Genomic DNA, 21,538 nt, shown 5'->3' with positions numbered 1-21,538 from the left:
TTTTAGGTTTGCAAACATAGAATTTGTATTTATTTATACTTAAATGTCAACTTAGGACACTGTGTAGTATACATTAGTTAATACAATATTAAATTTAGATTGTACAAAGTATAATAACCCCAGAATCCTTACTTGGGGTTCTGAGAAGTATTCTAATTTTAACTATGGATGCTAACATTTTAATTTTTACATTTTGGGAGTTAACATACCTTATACCAATGAAACTGTTTTCCTTGAACTGCAAAGATGACGTTAATGTTGTTGTCTATTAACTTTTCTGATAGTTGGCCTAGTGAGGGATGTTCCTGTAATGAGAAATGAGAAAATGAGATAAAGAAGGGAGTGAAATTTAGTGGATCAGTTCCACACAGTTCCAAACATCTGTTATAAGGAGAACCATATGTATGATTAACATAAAAATGTATTGGGTTGGAAAGGATTATTGTTTTACTAGAGGCATTTAAATTACTAAAAAGAATTAGGTTAACATCAAAGTATTAAAGATATTTTAAAGACAAAAGTGCCATAAAAATATCAGAAGCTCAGAAAAATGAAGAGGGTTGCATTCAACATAGTACAAAGTCTTTAGCACCTTTTAGGTTAACACTGGACTCCAAGTGACATAATTAAAAGATTATCTAATATTCAGAAACAGAGACATATTAGTGACAATCACATTCTGAGGTGAAATTCTGTAACAAGTGTTGAAATGCAAATATATTAATGTATATGTACATATATATTTGATGGGCTTCCTAGGTGGCGCTAGTGGTAAAGAACCTGCCTGCCAATGCAGGAGACACAAGAGACCCAGGTTTCAGTCTCTGGGTTGGAAAGATCCCCTGGAGGAGGGCCTAGCAACCCACTCCAGTATTCTTGCCTGGAGAATTTGAGGGACAGAGGAGCCTGGTGGGCTACAGTACATAGGGTTGCGGAGAGTCAGACACAACTGAAGCATCTTAGCGTGCATGCATGCAATATATATTTGATATGTAACATGGTGTAGTACAAAGTCTATTTAAAAGAAGAAAATCCTATATTCAAATCCTGGGTTGTCAGTTTATGGTAAAAATTGTATCTAGCTGCATTGGGAATATTTTCTAATGGCAACAACTGCTTTTCAAATATTTTTGCTTTGACAAAAAATAATCAGAGTTTGCCAAGCATGCCCCCTTCTTAATTTTTAAACCATTCATATTTTATGGAAAAATTAATCCACATATTTTTGACCAGATTATACTTAACACACATAAAATCAATATTTAAAAAGCAGTCCAAAATGTAAGTAGTTTTTGGAGCCTTCTTAATCTCAATCTCTTTCTCCTTCTCAAAAACAGGAAGCAACATTGCCTGAAAATATACAAAATTTAAATCCAGAAAATTATTTTTTCTCAGAAGATCATTAAGAAGGTCAGTGTATTTTTAAGCTTAAAAGAACACATTTTTTAACCCTAGAAAGAACTGTCTTAAAAGAAAATTCTAAGTACCTCGAGGCCAATTTGTTAAAGTTACAAATGCTTAACAGATGTTTAAATAAACCATTGTTAACAGGAGAGTTGTGGATTAATGGCCGTTGTTGAGCCCTTTCCCCTTTCCCCCATGAAGCACAGTATCTTTAAGTATGAAGTATTCTACCTTTTATATCTTGTATTTCACTAGCAGGAATACTCCCTCTCAGCCAGCTGTCCTGTTTGGTGACGTCACTACTCCTCAGCCTTAACTCCCCCTCTATCTAACCCCTTACATATTGTTTCTCTAAACTTTGAAAATAACTAATAGAGATAACAAGAATTTCACGGCCAAAAGGGAGAAGGGAAAGCAATGTGGCAAGGCAGCGCCTAAGTACTTAAGGGCAAAAGAATTCCTTTCACATTTTTCTTCTTCACCAACACTTTCACTGTGATTTGTGAGAAATAGCTTAAAATGTCAGAAGGAAGGAGGAGGTAAGAAAGATTAAATGGAAAGAGTTTTGGTTAATGAAATAACTGTGTAGAGATGTATGAATTTTAATAATGTACCTATGTAGTGACAAAAAATAAGTTTTTGAGACTCTCCATAAAAGTGAGATTCATTATAAAAAGTTCTTATACAATAATATAGAATTTGAACTATTGCATATCATAATAAGATATGAAAAAATGTCTTGGTTAAGTGAAAGCTTATCAATTATCTGGATTTTTTTTATTACTTTTTATAAATGAATTTTTAGATGACAGAGCATGAAAACAATCTGATAGCACAGATTTATTTAAAGATGAAGACTTATGTGTTGTCAATCTCCATCTCTCCCATTGGCCTATTTTTCTATCCATATGGCTGCACAGTAATAATCTCATAGGCCTGCATTTCTCATCAGTGGCACTGTTTACATTTTGTGTTGTGGTGTGGGACTGTCCTGCGTCTTGTAAGATACTCAGTGATGTCCCTAGCCTCTACCTATTAGATGCCAGTATGTCCCTCCTCCCCTAGTTGTAACAACCAAACTATCTCTGGACATTGAAATATCTTCGTGGAGGCAGGATACAAAATTTTTCTGGCTGATAGCCATACTAGGAGCAGGGGCCCTGGAAACAGACCACTTGGGGCTTCAACTCTTGGTTCTGCAATTATTAGCTCCATGACACTGGGAATCTGTCTTTACCTCTCTGTGATATAGTTTTTATATATGTAAAAGAGGTATAAATACTAGTATCTAGTATCTACTTCTCAGAGTTATGGTGGGGATTAAATGGGTTAACGTGTTTAATTTACCATTTTCTAATTATTAAGCCCAAATTAATGATAAGCAGGAGCTCATGAGTTTGGCTAGACTCCGGGAGTTGGTGATGGACAGGGAGGCCTGGCGCGCTGCGGTTCATGGGGTCGCAAAGAGTTGGACACGACTGAGCGACTGGGCGGAACGGAACTGAGGGGCTCATGTCTTGATGTCACATTGCTTGTCATTTACCTAGGCACTGCTATGTTGGGCTGTGTGATCACAGACAAGTACCTGATTCTTATTAGTGCTTCCATCTTCTCACTTAATAAATGGAGGTAACAGCAGTATCTATACTTCACTGGGATGATGGATGGTGCTCCCGAAGTGAAAAGAAGCAAATACCAGAGCTGCTTAATAAAAGACAGCTTTCAGTAAAAGACATTTGGAGACCATTACTAAAGGCTAGATGCTGGGCTCTTGGATATGCTTTGACTTGCCTCATGGATTTACCTTTTGCACCTGGCTCCTGAAGTGTTTGAATTTGTGGCTCCTGTCAACATGGTGTCCGTTGCGTTCTTGATATCCTTATTAGTGAATGAGGGGCATGGACTAATCATTTTTTGTAAGCTGTTCAGTGAGAATGGTAATAAAAAATTTTCTGCTTAAACATGATTTAACCAAACATAATTTATTTAGAACATTCTATTTCATAAATATTTTCATCAGTTTTTGTTTTTGTTGAGTTATTTGGAAAATCATTATTTTTTCTCATTTTCAGGGGCATTAGAAAAGCAGTGTGAGTTTACTTTCAGCCTAGCCCAGGTTATTCTATGTGCAACTTTGCTTTCACTTTTAGAAAAAAGAACACCTAAATACTGTTTGCAGAAATAATTTCCCGGCTAGTTTTCTGCAAGCATGAGAAGCATTCAGATTAGGTCTACTCTGATGGAATTCCAGTTGGGCTATTTCAAACCTGAGAGATGATGCTATGAAAGTGCTGCACTCAATATGCCAGCAAATTTGGAAAACTCAGCAGTGGCCCCAGGACTGGAAAAGGTCAGTTTTCATTCCAATTCCTAAGAAAGGTAATGCCAAAGAATGCTCAAACTACCGCACAATTGCACTCATCTCACACCCTAGTAAAGTAATGCTCAAAATTCTCCAAGCCAGGCTTCAGCAATACGTGAACTGAGAACTTCCAGATGTTCAAGCTGGTTTTAGAAAAGGCAGAGGAACCAGAGATCAAGTTGCCAACATCCGCTGGATCATCGAAAAAGCAAGAGAGTTCCAGAAAAACATCTATTTCTGCTTTATTGACTATGCCAAAGTTTTCGACTGTGTGAATCACAATAAACTGTGGAAAATTCTGAAGGAGATGGGAATAGCAGACCACCTGACCTGCCTTTTGAGAAACCTGTATGTAGGTCAGGAAGCAACAGTTAGTACTGGACATGGAACAACAGACTGGTTCCAAATAGGAAAAGGAGTACATCAAGGCTGTATATTGTCACCCTGCTTATTTAACTTCTATGCAGAGTACATCATGAGAAATGCTGGGCTGGATGAAGCACAAGCTGGAATCAAGATTGCTGGGAGAAATACCAATAACCTCAGATATGCAGATGACACCATCCTTATGGCAGAAAGTGAAGATGAACTAAAGAGCCTCTTAATGAACGTGAAAGAGGAGAGTGAAAAAGTTGGCTTAAAGATTAACATTCAGAAAACTAAGATCATGGCATTTGGTCCCATTACCTCATGGGAAATAGATGAGGAGACAGTGGAAACAGTGTCAGACTTTATTTTTCTGGGCTCCAAAATCACTGCAGATGGTGATTGCAGTCATGAAATTAAAAGATGCTTACTCCTTGGAAGGAAAGTTATGACCAACCTAGATAGCATATTAAAAAGCAGAGACATTACTTTGCCAACAAAGATCCATCTGGTCAAGGCTATGGTTTTTCCAGTGGTCATTGTATGGATGTGAGATTTGGACTGCGAAGAAAGCTGAATGCTGAAAAATTGGTGCTTTTGAACTATGGTGTTGGAGAAGAGTCTTGAGAGTCCCTTGGACTGCAAGGAGATTCAACCCATCTATCCTAAAGGAGATAAGTCCTGGGTGTTCACTGGGAGGACTGATGCTGAAGCTGAAACTCCAGTACTTTGGCCACCTCATGCGAAGAGTTGACTCATTGGAAAAGACCCTGATGCTGGGAGGGATTGGGGGCAGGAAGAGAAGGGGACGACAGAGGATGAGATGGGTGGATGGCATCACCGACTCAATGGAGGCTTGGTGTGTTATGATTCATGGAGTTGCAGAGAGTCGGACACGACTGAGTGACTGAACTGAACTGAAAGTTATTATTGAAGTCCTTATTGTTCACATGGCATTTGCAGTTCTAAACAGATCATAGAGTAGCAAGCTAAAATCAGGCATTTCGTTAGTTTTAAAGGCTGTAATATATATATATATATATATATATATATATATATATATATATATATATATATATACTTGTACATGTTATTTTAATTGAAGTGTAGTTGCTTTACAATATTATATTAGTTTTAGATGTACATATAGTGTACACATAGTGATTCACTGTTTCTATAGATTATAAGCAATTAGCTATAATAGCCTAGCCTACAAAATATTAGCTATATTCCCTGTGTTGTACTTTACATCTTATATCTTATTTTATACCTAATAATTTGTACCTCTTAATCCTTTTTTCTTATCTTGCCCCTCCCTCATCCCTCTCCCTGCTAGTAACTACCAGTTTGTATCTGTGAGTGTTTCTGATTTGTTATAGTCATTCATTTGTACTTTTTTCACATTCAACGTATAAGTGAAAATGTGCAGTATTTGTCTTTCTCTGACTCATTTTACTCAACATAATACCCTCTTGATCCATCCATGTTATTGCAAATGGCAATAATTCATTAAAGAGTTGAGTAATACTCCATTGCATGCAAATATTGCATGCACCACAAACTTCATTTATCTCTTGATGGACAGATTGCTTTCCTATCTTGACTTTTGTATACAGTGCTCCTATGAACACTGAGGTACATAGATCTTTTTGATTTTCATTTTCTTCAGATATATATGCCTAGGAGTGAAATTGTTGGATCATATCTTAGTTCTATTTTTAATTTTTTGAGTAATCTCAGTACAGTTTTCCATAGTGGTTATACCAGTTTAAATTCTCACCAACAATGCACTATGATTCCCTTTTCTTTACATTCCTCCTCTATATTTGTTATTTGTGGTCTTTTTGATGGTAGCCATTCTGACAGGTATGAGGTGGTATCTCATTGTGGTTTTAATTTGCACTTCCCTGATGATTAGTGATGTTAACATCTGTTCACATGTCTGTTGGCCATCTGTATTTCTTCTTTGGAAGAATAACTATTGAGGTCTTTTGCCCATTTTTTAAATCAGTGTGTTTGTTTTTTGATATTGAGTTGTATTAACTGTTAATATATTTTGGATATTCACCTCTTATTAGACATATCATTTGAAAACATCTCACATTTAGTAGGATGCATTTTCATTTTGTTGATGGTTTCTTTTGCTGTGTAAAACTTTTCAGTTTGATTAGGTTCCATTTGTTTATATTGCTTTTGTTTCCCTTGCCTGAGGAGACAGGTCTGAAAAATAGCACTAAGATCTTTGTCAAAGACCATACTGCCTATGTTTTCTTCTAAGAGTTTTGTGGTTTCTGGTCTTACATTTAGGTCTGAATCCATTTGAGTTTACTTTTGAATATGATGTGAAAAAAAGAATGTTCTAGTTTTTTTCTTTTGAGTGTAGCTGTTAGTTTTCCCAGCACCATTTGTTGAAGAGTCTTTCATTTCTGCACTGTATATCCTTGCCTCGTTTGTCATAGATTAATTGGCAATATGTGCATGGGTTTATTTTTGGACTCTCTATGTATCTGATCTATATGTCTTTTGTTGTGTCAGTACGTACTGTTTTTATTGTTGTAGCTTTGTAGTATAGTCTGAAGTCAGACTGATAGTCTGAAGTCAGAAGATACTTCCAGCTTTTTTTTTTTCTCTCAATATTTCTTTGGCAAGTTGGAGTCTTCTGTGATTGTATATAAATTTTAGAATAATTTGTTTTAGTTATGTGAAAAATGCCATTGGTAATTGAGAATTTGCATTACATCTTTGGGTAGATGGCTTTGGGTAGTATGGCCATTTTAACAATACTAATTCTTCCAACTCAAGAGCATGGGGTATCTTTCCATTTCTTTTTGTCATTTTCAGTTTGCTTCATCATGTTTTATAGTTTTCGGAGCATAGGTCTTTCACCTTCTTGGTTAAGTTTATTCCTAGGTATTTTTATTCCTTTTGATGCAAATTTAAGTGAAGTTGTTTTCTTGCTTTCTGTTCCTGAGAAAATATATACTAATATATTATTAGCGTATAGAAAAGTAACAGGCTTTGTATATTAATCTTGTATCCTGAAATTTTACTGAATTCATTCATTAGTTCTAATAGTTCTTTGATGGAGACTTTATGGTTTTCTATATATAGTATCATGTTATCTGCATATAGTGATATAATCATTTATATTGATCAGAGATACTGAGCTGTATTTTTTGTGTGTTGTTTTTGTCTGCTTTTGCTTTCAGGGTAAAGGTGGCCCTATAGAATCAGTTTGGAAGTGTTTGAAAGTGAAAAAAATGACAGTGAAAGTCACTCAGGAAGTGGTGCCTTCAATTCCTGGAAACAGCTTAAGGAAGATAGATATTAACTCTTCTTTGTGTGTTTGGGGGCATTCTCCTGAAGATCTTTGGTACTGGACTTTTGTTTGGGAGGTTTTGATTATTGATTCAGTATCTATACTAGTTAGTGATCTGTTCAAATTGTCTATTTCTTCCTAATTCAGTCTTGGAATATTGTATGTTTGTAGGAAATTACCTATTTCTTCTAGTTTGTCCAATTTTTTATTTCTGCTTTAATCTTTACTATACCCTTCCTTTTGCTGACTTTGGACTTTCTGTTTGTTTTCCTAATTCCTTTAGATGGTAAGTTAGGCTGTTTATTTAAATTTTTCCTAATTTCTTGATATAGGCCTGTACTATAAACTTCTCTCTTAGAACTGCTTTTGGTATAGCCCATAGATTTTAGAATATTGTGTTTCCACTTTTATTTGTCTCAAGTTATTTTCTGATTTCCTCATCAGTTTCTTCATTGACCACTGATTTCTTACTAGCATATTGTTTAGTCTCCATGTCTTTGTTCTTTTCCCACTTTTCTGTCTATAAGTGATTTCTAGGTTCATGCCATTGTGGTCAGAAAAGATGCTTGATATAATTTCTATCTTCTTAAATTTGTCGAGACAATTGGCATGTGGTCTCTGGAGAATGTTTCATGTATACTTGAGAAGATTGTGCATTCTGCTATTTTTGGATGGAATGTCCTGTAGATATCTATTAAGTGCAGCTGGTCTAATGGTTCATTTAAGGCCTCTGTTCCCTTATTGATTTTCTGTCTGGATGATCTCCCCAGTGATGTCATTGGGATGTTAAAGTGTCCTACTATTTTTGTATTACTGTCCGTTTCTTCCTTTATTTCTGTGTGTGTGTGTGTGTGTGTGTGTGTATTCCTATATTGGGCATGTATATGTTAATAAGTATAATCTCTTCTTGTATGGATCCCTTTATCATTATATAATATTTAATGCCCTTATTTGTCTTATGTCACAGACTTTCTTTTAAAGTCTACTTTGTCTGACACGGGTCTGCTGCCTCAGCTTTCCTTTGTTTCCATTTGTATAGAGTATCTTTTTTCAACCCCTTACTTCCAGTCTGTGAATCTGTAGCTCTCAAGTGAGTGTCTTACAGCAGCATATAGATGGATTTCTTTTTTTTTTTTTTATCCAATGAGCCACCCTGTGCCCTTTGATTGCTGCATTTTGCCCATTGATATTCAAAATGAGTATTGGCAGGTATGTGCTTATTGCCATTTTGTGACTTTTTTTCTGGTTGTTTCTCTGTTTTGTCTTCTTGCTTTAGTCTGTTCCTTTGTGGTTTGATGATTTGCTTTAGTAGTATGCTTGTGTTCATCTCTTTTTAGTTTAGTAGTAGACTTTAGTTCATCTCTTTTCATTTTAGCTTTTGTATACCTATTGTAGGTTTTTGATTTGTGGTTACCATGGGGTTCATATATGTTGACGTGTAACTATGTCTGCTTGTTTTAAGCTGCTAGTCATTTAAATTTAAACATATTGTAGAAGAGCTAAATTTTTTACTATCCCTCTCCCACCTTTTGTGTTTTTGATATCATGTTTTACATTTTCATGCCTATCCCTTAACTATTTATTATAGTTTTAGTTGATTCTATAATTTTGTCTTTTAACCTTGTCACTCGCTTATTTAAGTAGTTGAACTACTACGTTACTATATATCTGCCTTTACCAGTGGCGTTAAAGAGCACTCTAACATTTAACTTTGGAAAATATTGATTAACTCTCTTAGTTTTTGCTTGTCTGAGATGCTCTTTATATATTCTTCAGTTCTGAATGATAACTTGCTGTATAGAGTATCCTAGGTTGTAGGGTTTTTTTCCTTTCAACACTCTGAAATGTGTCATGTCACTCCCTTGTCTTGCAAAACTTGCTGTAAAATCAGCTGATAGCCTTATGGGTGTTCCCTGTATATGACTCTGTTTTTCTCTTGCTGAAAGTTTTCTCTTACCTTAAACTAAAAGTCGTAATAATATTAAACAAACAAACAAACAAACAATTGCATATAAACTTAAAACTTTCTAGGTGCTTTTTGCCTGGGTGAAATTCCCTTTACTTTGCTGATGGTGCATTTTCATAAAACCCAGAGGTGCTAACACTCTAAACTAACCTTATCTGTTTAATTTTGAAAGTTTTTATACAGTGTTAAGCAGAGAAAAACAAAGTATCAATCAGGAAATAGCGTGAAAGTTTTGATTATATGCTTTAGTTTAGCCATATTAGAATTAACTTTATTATTCTTATGACATATTAGTAATTTCTGTGAGACTAAATAAATTAAAGGACTTCTGGGGAGTTAAATGAGAGGAGGAGTGAAGAATCACTGACCTTAAAATGAGGCACAAAGAGGGAAAAAAAGGTTCAGAGAAAGAAACACCAAATCTAAGCTACTAAAATACAATTAGCAGTGTGGTAGGATCTTGCCTCTTTGCATCTCTCCATGAGGACTCAGAGTCACAGCAATATTTGAAAATCTCATTAATAGTGGTTCATTGTGTGACCTGTTTGCCTCTTCTAAATACTTGCTCCCTGGGCCCATTTCATTGTTATTGGAGACTCTGGCGTTACTTGTGGTTGAGGGTGGGGTGAATGGTTGTGAAGAGGGCTCTGTATGAGGTTGGGTAGGGAAACAGGATGAAATTCTAAAGCCTCAGTATCAACAACTTGTCTTCTACACCATTAATAATTTTTATACTAACCTCTACCATTTTAGAATGAATTTTAAAATTTTAAATGGCTGTTATTACTGGTAAATTATAAAACTATATTACTACTCAAGTTTTTCATTCTGGCACTTGGAGAAAAAGCAGTAGAAAATGTAATTTAGTTAATACTATAACATTATTTGCCAATGGATTCTCCAGGCAAGAACACTGGAGTGGGTTGCCATTTCCTTCTCCAATGCATGAAAGTGAAAAGTGAAAGTGAAGTCGCTCAGTCGTGTCCGACTCCTAGTGACCCTGTGGACCACAGCCTACCAGGCTCCTTCGTCCATGGGATTTTCCAGGCAAGAGTACTGGAGTGGGTGCCATTGCCTTCTCTGATATAAAATATAACAATGTTTAAATATAAATTATTTAAAATTTTATCTCATTGTGTAATATATATAAGACAAATTATCTACTTAATTTTATTTCTTCTATAAGTAAGATTGCAACTAGAAAGCAGGGTAAAATTTACACCAAGAACTTCACCACTCTATTTCTTCTAGGTATCCCTTAGGACAGTATGGCAAAGTAGTTAAGAATACATATTTATTAAAAGATTGAACTGGATTGAACCCTGATTCTGCCACTGATTAACTTTTTAGCTGTGTGTCCTCTTGATTGATTATACCCTCAGTTTTTCTGTTTATAAAAGAAAGATAATTATGACTCTCTTACCAGGTTGTTATAAACATAAATTTCATACAGTATGCACTGTACTATATGTAATATACTGATACCGTATGTAGCAACAGTGATTTCAGTTAATAAAACCTCAAAACATGGTAGATGTTACTGTTCTGAAATTCACATTGATCCTCATGAAATAGCTATGTGAATAAGCAGTAGAACTCTGGATGATGTAAATTAGACATATGAAAGGCCTCTTATCAATTATTACCTTTTATAAATGAAAGAACCAGAGTCTTGGACCAAGAGGCCCAGATACTATTCAACATTACTGGTATTGGCTGCTGGAGATAAAACTAAGAAGCAAAATATTTGATTGCTTGTCTAAACTTTATCTTTTCAAATTCCTCTATAATGGCTGAATAGGAGAGAACAGATGTCGTTTTAAAATGAGCAGATAAATATGCTTAGAGTTAGGCTCAGGGTAACTTTGGATAGAGGAGGTTTCAGAGCAGCAGTACATCTTGTGTGTATAGATGCACAGTCAAGGGGTCAATCAAAATGCTTCAGTTTCTTTTGTTTTAGGGGAGTGTCCCTGGAAATGAAGGGAATGAGACTTCTTAGGAAAGGCCTCCTTAAAACACAGGCATGGGATAAATGAGATAAAATATTCTTCTAAGGTAGTAGCAATATTGGTTTATTCAGTACCTATCAGTGACATGTGGAAGGTTATCAGTGACATGTTCATTCTTTTAAGTAGGTAAAACAGTGTTCAAGAAGGCAAATACATATCATGATAGTCTGTCCAAATTCCTGATATATAAGTCCAAACACAGTGTAAAATTCCACCAGAATTATACTTTGTTTCCATAAGGTTATATGGCATGGAATATGTCTAAGACTATGAGAACATTTCTTTGCCTTAAGGAATCCTTCCTAGATGAGTAGCAGCACCATCTAAAGTACAATTGTGGAGAGCTGACTTCAGTGACTTGGCAAAACTTTAAAAGGATAATTACAATGCAGTTTGAGAATAATGTAATTATTATTTTTCCTTAAAAAAAAAGCTTCTACTTTTCTCACAATAGAATGGTTCCTCTTGTCTTCTCTCAACTCCCAGTAAATGAATTAGCACTCTATCTCAGATTAAAAGAGATTGAACAGAAGGAAAGATAAGAAATGACTAAAATGGATGAATCTACTGAAGTGAAATGTGACTGAGTAGGAGAGAATCAACAATGAGAAAGACACTAAGGGAATAACTCCAAATCCTAGATTTTAAAATTCAAATTCTAGGTACTTTAAAAAAATCTTTAAATGTTGAGGTTGCTTTTGAGAATCCAAACCAACCAAGGGTTGATCTTGTTTTATGTGGTAATGCAGTTGTTCCTTTAGACTTTCAAAAAGTCTGGTAGGGCATTTCAGATTAACTAACTTAAACTATTTAAATTTCATTTATAGGAACCACACACATTTCAGCATAATTTGTATGCTTCTGATACTACATTTCCCAAACTGTGCATGAGGTGTCTTCAAGCACTGTGGTACACTCACCACATAGCAATACTTGACATCTGTCAGGTATCCATGAACTACCAGCTGGAAGGGGTTCACTGCTTTATGATTACATTTGGCTCTGTTCTTTTACGTGATGTCATATCTTAACAAAACTAAGCAGCATGAAAATCAGCGTGTAACAGAAAATGAGGGTGGCTACGTCCTGTTTGATTCCAAGGCTTGGGAAGTTCCCATTATAATATATTTACTAAGAATGACACAAATTATATATATATATATGATTCATCTGTATTATTGTTTTAACTGGCTACTAGTTAAACTACATAAATAGTTATGTTATTGGGCCCTAACTACTTAATAAACAGAACTGTCAGGCTCTTTGTTTTGCCTATGTGTACCAGGGTAAAGATTACTAAGATCTAGGTGCCACAATATAAGAAAGACTGGAAGCTTTTGTTCTAACATTTCCATGCATGTATAAACAGGGATCACATCACAAATAAATGATGCTTTATGCAATTGACTTTCTACATGTAGAATAGCTAATGCTGGGAAAAACAGTTCTAGGAGATTGTATTTAAATATATGATTCAGAGGTGAAACTAACCCTCAGGAAGCTCCCTTCTCCAGGGGATCTTCCCAACCCAGGGATCAAACCCAGGTCTCCAGCACTGCAGGTGGATTATTTACCATCTGAGCCACCAGGGAAGCCCCAATACAGATAAACTTCAGAAGGAAGAAGTGAGGTATAAAATATTGAAAGCCAACCTTGTTTTACTCCATTTTTCTCTTAGTCTCTACTTAGATTCTGTTTTACTCTGAGGATTCCTCAGGCCAAATACACTTTTCTTCATCTCTAATATGTTTTTGAATACTAACCCTGTAGAACTAGCTACAAGTAAAGTAGTCAGGCAAACATATGTATATGCTCTTTACCTTTGAAGGTTCTTCAGTTGCATAAAAAAGTAAGCTTTCTATCACTTTTATTTTCATAAATTATACATTGCTTTGTAGGACATTAGAGAGTCAGCTACTAGATGTTATTCATGTATTTCAGTCTTACATTTTATTGACCAAAATTTATAGATTGCATTGTTCTGTAACTTGTCTCTCATGACTTGTCCTGACTCTGCATCATGACCCTTTAGGTAATTTCTTGGTGCAGGGACAGCTGAATTTGCCAATTTAAACTTATACTAACCCAAAGAGTCATAGCTACTAATAGGCTATTGTTACAGTACCATGCTCGTTGATCTGACGTAGACGTTGTTTTTCAGATGGCAGTTTCCATCATTTGGCACCACTATGCCTGCCAATTTGCTATCAAGAGCAAGATGAGATGTCTGATCTGTCATCACCAGCAGCAATCTTTTAGCTTCTTTTCGCCATCCAATATGACTCTTAAAATAAACATGTAATTAGATCTTGTACAATAACATAGATCTTTACTGTGGTCTGTATCTCAAGTAAACATTAAATATAAGTTAACAAATATTAAGTCAGGCTAGAATTATGTGCATAAATTCAATGTTGTTTCACAAATAGCATTAACTTTTATTTGTGTATCCTCTTCCACCTCATTAAACCACACTTGTTCCTGGCAAGAGACTTCTGGTGTTACCACAGAGGAGGAAAAGGCCAGGTTTACAAAGTGCAGACTGCCTAATGTGATGTGAGTAGGACAACAAGCTATTTCTGGTTCTTCCTTTCAGAGTAGTGAATGAAAAGAGCAGCCCTTTTGGAAATGATTTTCCAAGAACATAAGTTTTTCTTTCCCTTATATCTTTTCCTATTTATAAACTTCTAATTTAGTCCCTCTGTCCTGAACACATACCAAAAGGAGTATCATTGGTGACAAACAAGAGATAGGAGAAGAATGTATTCTTTTATGCTATGTTTCACTCCATAAATCAAAGAGAAATCATAAATTCTTGGGGAATTTTATATCTGAGCAAACACTCAATAATATGAAACTTCTTACCTCACAGACAGCTGCCTGAAGCATAGCATCAAAACCTCCTTCAGGTGTATCTATATTTCCAGAGATCTTCTGTCTGTGAACTGCTTTTTCAAACTCAGTAATGTTCTCCGTCAAAGACAGTACATGGATATACCCATGGGGAGGCATACAGTCTAAGTTGTAGTCACTGTATGGGTACAGAAGAAATGCAAATTGTTTTGCTATGTGTCCTTCAAAGATCCAAAATATTACTCATGTAAAAGTGTGTGCTTGATGTGAGAAGGGAATACTTTTTTTTGCCAATAAAAATCTTTTAGAGAAAAATCTATATTTTATAAAATCAGAGAAAAGCTCAATATTGCTGAATATTTCTTTGCAGGTAGGAATATAATGGCTTGGTTTCAAAACATAAAGAAGATTAAGCATGTTCCTTTAATATAGGACACCTAAGGGCTTTTATTATGCTAATAAACACTATTAATTTTTAACAGGAGATGAGAATTTTCAGTGATTTCCTATCAGATTTGTTCATGGAACAACTGAAAAACACTTTTGGGGAAATATTTTTAGGAATTTAGTTAAAATACTATACTTTTGTTAGATATTTTAAAATATTTTGCTAATTTTAAAGTGATTCTTGTAGAATCATTGATGAATGGTCAAAATTCATTAAAATTGTTTTGAGAATCCATGATGTCCTCAAAGATAAGGATTATTTCTCAGGTGCATCTGTGCTTGGGGAGAAGGTGTATGAAGTTCCGTTTGGAGATGCATCAGTCTTTTAACACTGCTGCAGACAGCCGGGCTGTTTTGGTAAATTAGACTGTACACTGTAAAGTGATTTGGGCAACGTATGAAAGTCAGAAAGAAGATAATAAATTAAATGTTTTGTTAAGGAAGAACTGAACACATTTATATTTGCTTTCCGTAAATTCAACAGGCTAAATGTTGTGTGAGAAATTCGTATTTTAAAGGCTGGTTTTCCTTTCATAGTAGGGCACACACTAATTATAATCAGCCTTCCAAAATGATAAGAAAAAGAGCTCTTTCTAGCAAACAAATTCTCATCTTTTGACCTACCTACCCTCCATGTGCTAGCTGAGTTTTCTTGGAAATAACATTATAAGCAACATAATTATAAGCACAGTCACAATACAGTAATGGAAATGTAGGTGCAATGCTGGCAAAATAAGTACTTTAAAATTGGTAAGCCTTGCTTCAGCAAATTTGGAGCAATAACAAAGAGAAATACAGAATATTCAAACAAGTATTTATATATATGGTAGCCTGATTATTGGATGTTTGTAATAAAAAACTAAGTGAAAAAGTATAAAAATAAAAGCCCCCTTCAATCTTAGAAGTCTTCAGATAGGAACATCCTTCCTCTATAAATATTTTTATTTCTCACTTAATTAAAACAAAAATAGATAATTTAGTAAGTCCTTGATATAAAACCAAAATGAGATTTTACAAGATTTTAAACTTGTTTAGCATTAGGAAGTCCATGTCTAGTTTTAGATACCTGCATTGATTATGAATTCTTTCTGGATGGATACTAATATATGGTGAAACTGTTTTGTCAACGTATGAGCCAAATCCAAGGCGAAAGTCACGGGAGAAAAATGCCATTTTTCTAGATAAATCATTTCCAACTGAATTTAATTTTTCAATATTATTGTGCATTGATGCTGAGACATCAACCAGATAATAAAGATCCACAGGATATTTCTTCAGAGGATGAATTTTCAGCATAAAATTAGCTTCAGCTCCTAGTTCAAAGAAAGACAAACATAGTGTAGTATTCATTTTTAACATCTCAGGTTAAGCTATCAATAAATCAGTCACATTTTAGGTATAGAACAGTGATCACTAATTTGTGCATAATGAAGGAAATTGGGAATATTGTGGAATAATTTTAAGACAGTTAGAAGAACATAGCAATGTTTTAGTCTCTAACTTCTACAAAGCATTTCTCATAATTCTATGGGGCAAAGATAACAGGAAACAGACCAGCTCAATATAAATGTAATAGGGAATATATTTATCACCATATGAACCTGCTTTTCTAGTGTCTAGTAAAGCACAGCCCAGACATCAGGCAGCATTCTATTATGAGGGACTAGATGATTGTGTTTGTTTGCAGGTGACTTTTAGGTTTGAAGACATCCAGAAAGGCATTCTAAGAAAATTTACCCCTTATTGGATGCAGGTGTAAATTAATTAATTTGGCTTAAGGCATATTTATATATGAGATGCAGAAACTCTGGTACTAAGAAGTACATTAAGCTACTCAGAATACTTACTATCTCATCATGAGTTGTTTGATAAGATTCTTCCCGACCATTAGTTGTAAGAAAAAATGAGACAGTGGTCTAAAGAATGATATGCAGCAGCCACATGAGAACCTAAGCTATGTAGGGGACCGCATTTGTCCAATGCATGAGTGCTCGATAAGCGTATATGTTGAAGGGGGAGCACAGAGGCAAAGGAACTGGATGAGAAGAGGTCACCATAAGGAGAGTTGTTGGGAGGCTCCAAAAGACAGCTGTCTTTGCAATACAGTTTTATTTAGTTCTCTGGCCATTATCATGTGATACAAAGATCTGGTACCTTGCAGAATGAGTACTTCTGTATTTAACTTTTTAAAGTATGTGGTAAAAAGTTAAATCAATTTAAATACAGACAATTTGTGAATTTTACTTTTTTAAACAATAAAGCAAATTCTTTGTAAGTCATTAATTATTTGTATATGGGGAATACTTTGAATGGAAAAAAAATGAATAAATACCAATTTGAGTACATAGTTAGTAGCCTGATCTACTTATGAAAAGGAATCCTATAATTTATCAAATCATTTTCAGTCTTAATATGCTTAAACATATGGGATATTTAAAGCATAATAGCACAATATAGCCTAAGAATAGCAACATTATAAACTTATTTAGTAGTTCAGATGTTTTTCAGCCAGATTATGAAATGTATTCAAAACAGTAAGCTTTTTGGTTTATTAATATTAATTATGGGAGAAAGTGGCTACTTACTTATTCCTAAATTTGCCTTTACATGCAGGAAAATTCTTTATTATAACATCTCTGTTTCATCAGCCTGAGTTTGGGAGGAGAAATTGGGTTTGCATAGCCCAGCCCAGCCAACTTTCTTACTCCCTATTTTTTAGGAGCTGGGCTGCCTACAGAGAGCATATATTCAGTTCTGCTTTCTAAGTATATGGTGAAAAAGCCTACCCATGGAAGTGACCTGAAGTTTGGGTAGAGAAGTTTAATTCAAGAGAATGATAGAATTGGGTAGACAGAGCTGAATTGATGAAAAATAGAAATGGAGTATGTTGGGAAGTGTAGTTCATGTGGAGGAGCTTGCGTTTTAATATGTAGGTCAGCATTTAATTTTCTTTTTTGATTTGTGTAGTTGTTTTTTAACTGTTGACTGAGGCATATGGCTGGAGGCATCAGGCACTGGTCACATGGTATTTTCACCCTGATGGATCATTGTAGTTTATGTTGGCTCTGCCTAAATATGAATGGCTGCCTATTTTGACAGTCACTGAAAAATACATCAGATATTCAGTGGTTTGTGTGAGTTGTTATATTGTTGGTTGGTTATCTCAGCCACAGGCAAAGCCTGTACAGAATCAACAAAAGCACAGTCCTTGGAGGTCTGAGCTATTCGGGGCGCTCCAGCCATTCAGGGGCCTTCAGCACATATCAACTGCTCACAGCTGAGCAAGCAAATCCTAGGCTCACTAGCCTCAGCAAAGAAGAGGGTTTTTAGGAACCCTTGCCAGATGATCAGGGTTAGAGGGTGTAGTCTGCTGTGGCTTGATTTTGGATTACATAGATGCTGGCATTAGCACATGTACCTGGGTCAGCTGAAGACCTCAGCATGGACTGACACCTCAGTAAGACAAATTTTCACTATAGGAGAAAGGAAAATCTTTCTGTATACAGGCCTTTTACACATTGCAGGAGAGAACAATAATCACTACTTTAAAATTGCAAGGCACTTGAGTTTCCCAAAAGGTTTTAGCTTTAAGCAGTAAGTTTAAGGTGGGCAGCCCTAGATAGGCTGACCCCAGACCACTCTGCTTGTTGAGGAAGAAGCTGAAGGGGCCAAGCTTAGATTACCACATTTTGCCAATGAGCAAATGACACTCCATGACGCTCCCTTGTTATGCTCTCAGATTGGCTTTGGATTAAATAATTGAATATGAAGCAGAAACCTTCTGTTCATATAGGCAGTAGAAATAAATACCTTTTCATGGGAATATGGATATTATGTCCCTTGATAAAATCCTCATTCAGTTCATAGTGGGGTTCCACCAACACTGGGCTCAAAGGGAAAATGACATTAAAAAGGTTTTGAATATACTGAATGAGAAAGAATCAAATCTAAAAACAATATCTGTGGCTATCACCAGTGTAATATAAAGTACAGCAGAAAAGTCTTAAATGCTACTCCGAGAGAGGAGTTACATGGGGGTGGATTATTTTAGTGAGTAAGAGCTACTAACTGAAGTGATCTATTGAAAATATTTACCACAATATTTGGCATCTAGTAAATTCCCAGATGGCATTAGTGATAAAGAACCCGCCTGCCAATGCAGGAGACATAAGAGACACCGGTTTGATCCATGGGTCTGGAAGATCCGCTGAAGGAGGGCATCGCAACCCAGTCCAGTATTCTTGCCTGGAGAACCCCATGGACAGAGGAGCCTCGAGGGTTGCAGTCCACAGGGTTGCAAAAAGTCAGACACGACTGAAGTGACTTACCACGCATACACAAATATATAGACATTAGTAATTATTACCATTATTGTTACTACTAGATTCTAAGCAACATTAGGATAAGAACTATTCATCTCTGAAGCCTCTGATTTGGTACATGCATAGCCACTCATAAATGTTCTTTAAACTATAATTGAAGAATATTTTCATATAGCATTTCAAAAGGCCCACATATATACCATAGTAAGAAGCTGATATTTATCATTTCTTTTTTCTTCTTTTTAAAATTTTGATATTTATAATTTCTTTTGCATAGTTCAGGAGATTGTAAATATTAATAGTTTCTCTCTATAAGAGGAAAAGAGTATCACCTGGCCCTCAGATATTTATGTCACCACTTATGTTAGCTGCAGGAAAGCTTCATCTTCATAATTTGAGATTTTAAAGGCTCTAATCCTATTCCCTTGATTAAGTTCAAAGGCAAAGAAAAAAAAGTTTGTGGCATAGAATAAGAAAGAGGACTTGTAGGAAAGTTGAGACCTACTTACAGCTATTGCCAATATTGGTTTGAATAGACCAAAGAACTAAAGTTGTTAGAATGAGTTTTAAATCACTCAACTAATGGTGTGAGCATCTCTGAAGAACTAGTTGCAACAAACATGTCTGGACACTAAGAAAAGATAACTAAAAAATATTCTGCATAAGATGAAACTAACAAGTCATAAGAAAATATGGAGACATATAGCAGGAAGAAAGAGCTGCCAATTTCTATTCATTGTCTTTGGGCAGGGGAAGGAGAAGGTCCAAGAATGAGACAGGTTTGAAACAGCAAAGTACAGACTCCAGCACATTTCTGGATTTCTGTAGGGGTAAAACAAGTGATATGGGCCAGGTGTTGAGCAAAAGTGCATGATTCTGTATGTTTTTTTTTAAGTTTTGAATTCAAGAATACCTGAAGAGTCTTTACATTTTAAATTAAGCTACACTAAATCAGTTTTTTCTTTACATTATTAAAATGAATCAAGTTTGAAACATTTTCTTCAGTTAGTGAAGTATAAATTATACTAATCCCTGTCATATATTACTTCTGAAGCAGAAATCGAGAATTTTCTTCTCTTCCCTACCCTCCTAAAGATTTCATCTCATTTCACTGTTCTTAGGGAATATCAACTAGGATCAGTGGCCTATTTCTGTTATTATTTCTCTGTAAGATTGATAGGTAAAAATAAGAAAAAGAGGTATAGTTTAAGAAATAGAAAGTAAAAGGAAGTGTCTTTTAAAAATCTCATTTAAAATATTTGATTGCGTGTATTTTGTACATATTCTTAATATTCTTTTAAAAGCTTAGTCAGTATATGATATAATAGAAATATCCATAAAAGCTTTTAAAAATTCTTAATAGAAGGTCATGAGTTTTTATCAGACAAAAATAAAGTGATTATCTATAAATAAATCTAACAAATAAATATCAGTATTAGGGAATAAACACATTTTATACATAGGATGCATTGTAACTGACCCTCAACTCTTATCTCTGTGTTAGAATGTAAAGGAGTTTTACATCATAAGGAATGAGGTTTATGTATATATATATGGAATTGGTAAAATTCCAGATACAGCTTTATATATTATGCCCCAAAGCTGGCATGTCTTTGATGCCACAGTGCATTTTTGGATGAATTTATTAAACCTATTTTAATAATTATTTGCTATATATGCAGATTATAAAAATATAGTTTTTCACAGCTATAGGAAGGATAACTTATACACACTAGACAATTATAGTATTTTCATACACAAATTCATTAATATTGACTAAAATCAAGCCCCATAATGATTTCACCAATCTCTGGGGACAAAACCTCCACATTATCTCTCAAGTCTGGCCATTTTTCTCCTGCATTGTTACCACCACTGCCATTGCTTATCTACAGCACTGAAACAATTTCTCAAGTTTTGAACTATTATTTTATAGTTTCAGGTGGATTCAGCCACCATTATGTCTACAAAAGAGAACAAACTAAATTCATTAAGGTGTGTAAATTTAACTGTAACATACAAGTAGAAAAAATGCACCTTGTAATTTTCAAATCTTAAGTATTTAAAAAAAGAGCAAGACATTTGAAAAGGCTATTAGTCATATTTTTAGAGGCAAATAATATATGATAAGCCTCATCTGTAAGCTGTTGAAAATTAACATGTGGTGAGAAAAATAAGCAAATTTGTATGAATGGGGCAAATCACACACAAAATAGAGAGGTAAAGAGAGTTAATAAACTTAAGGAAAAGGTTCAAGCTTTCTAGTACTAGGAACAAAACAAAAGAAAATGGCTAATGGACTAGTTATACTTAGCAAACTGAAGAGATTAAAAAGAATGAGAAATAGGCAAAGTTGATTCTGGAAAGCTTAACTGGATATTAATTTTTCTTGTGAATAATCTAATAATATATATAACCTAGTAAATCTATGACTAGAAATGTATCCTAAAAAAAAAAAAAAAAAAGAAAAAAAGAAATGTATCCTAAATA

At 34.8% G+C, this 21,538-nt stretch overlaps 1 protein-coding gene across 1 annotated transcript in view; it reads right to left on the bottom strand.

Annotated features, from left to right (window-relative positions):
- Positions 1–21,538, bottom strand: part of ITGB8 (integrin subunit beta 8) — a 92,075-nt gene that overhangs the window by 23,090 nt on the left and 47,447 nt on the right. Inside the window, exons 4-7 of the mRNA XM_065938594.1 lie at positions 15,793–16,039; positions 14,292–14,457; positions 13,552–13,710; positions 210–305 (exon numbers count right to left, since the gene is read on the bottom strand). Of these exons, the coding sequence (XP_065794666.1) occupies positions 210–305; positions 13,552–13,710; positions 14,292–14,457; positions 15,793–16,039 (668 nt within the window). The remainder of the gene's footprint in view (positions 1–209; positions 306–13,551; positions 13,711–14,291; positions 14,458–15,792; positions 16,040–21,538) is intronic.

Source organism: Muntiacus reevesi, chromosome 6, assembly GCF_963930625.1.
Source record: "Muntiacus reevesi chromosome 6, mMunRee1.1, whole genome shotgun sequence".
Classification (NCBI taxonomy): domain Eukaryota; kingdom Metazoa; phylum Chordata; class Mammalia; order Artiodactyla; family Cervidae; genus Muntiacus; species Muntiacus reevesi.
This window is presented reverse-complemented; position numbering and strand designations above follow the sequence as displayed.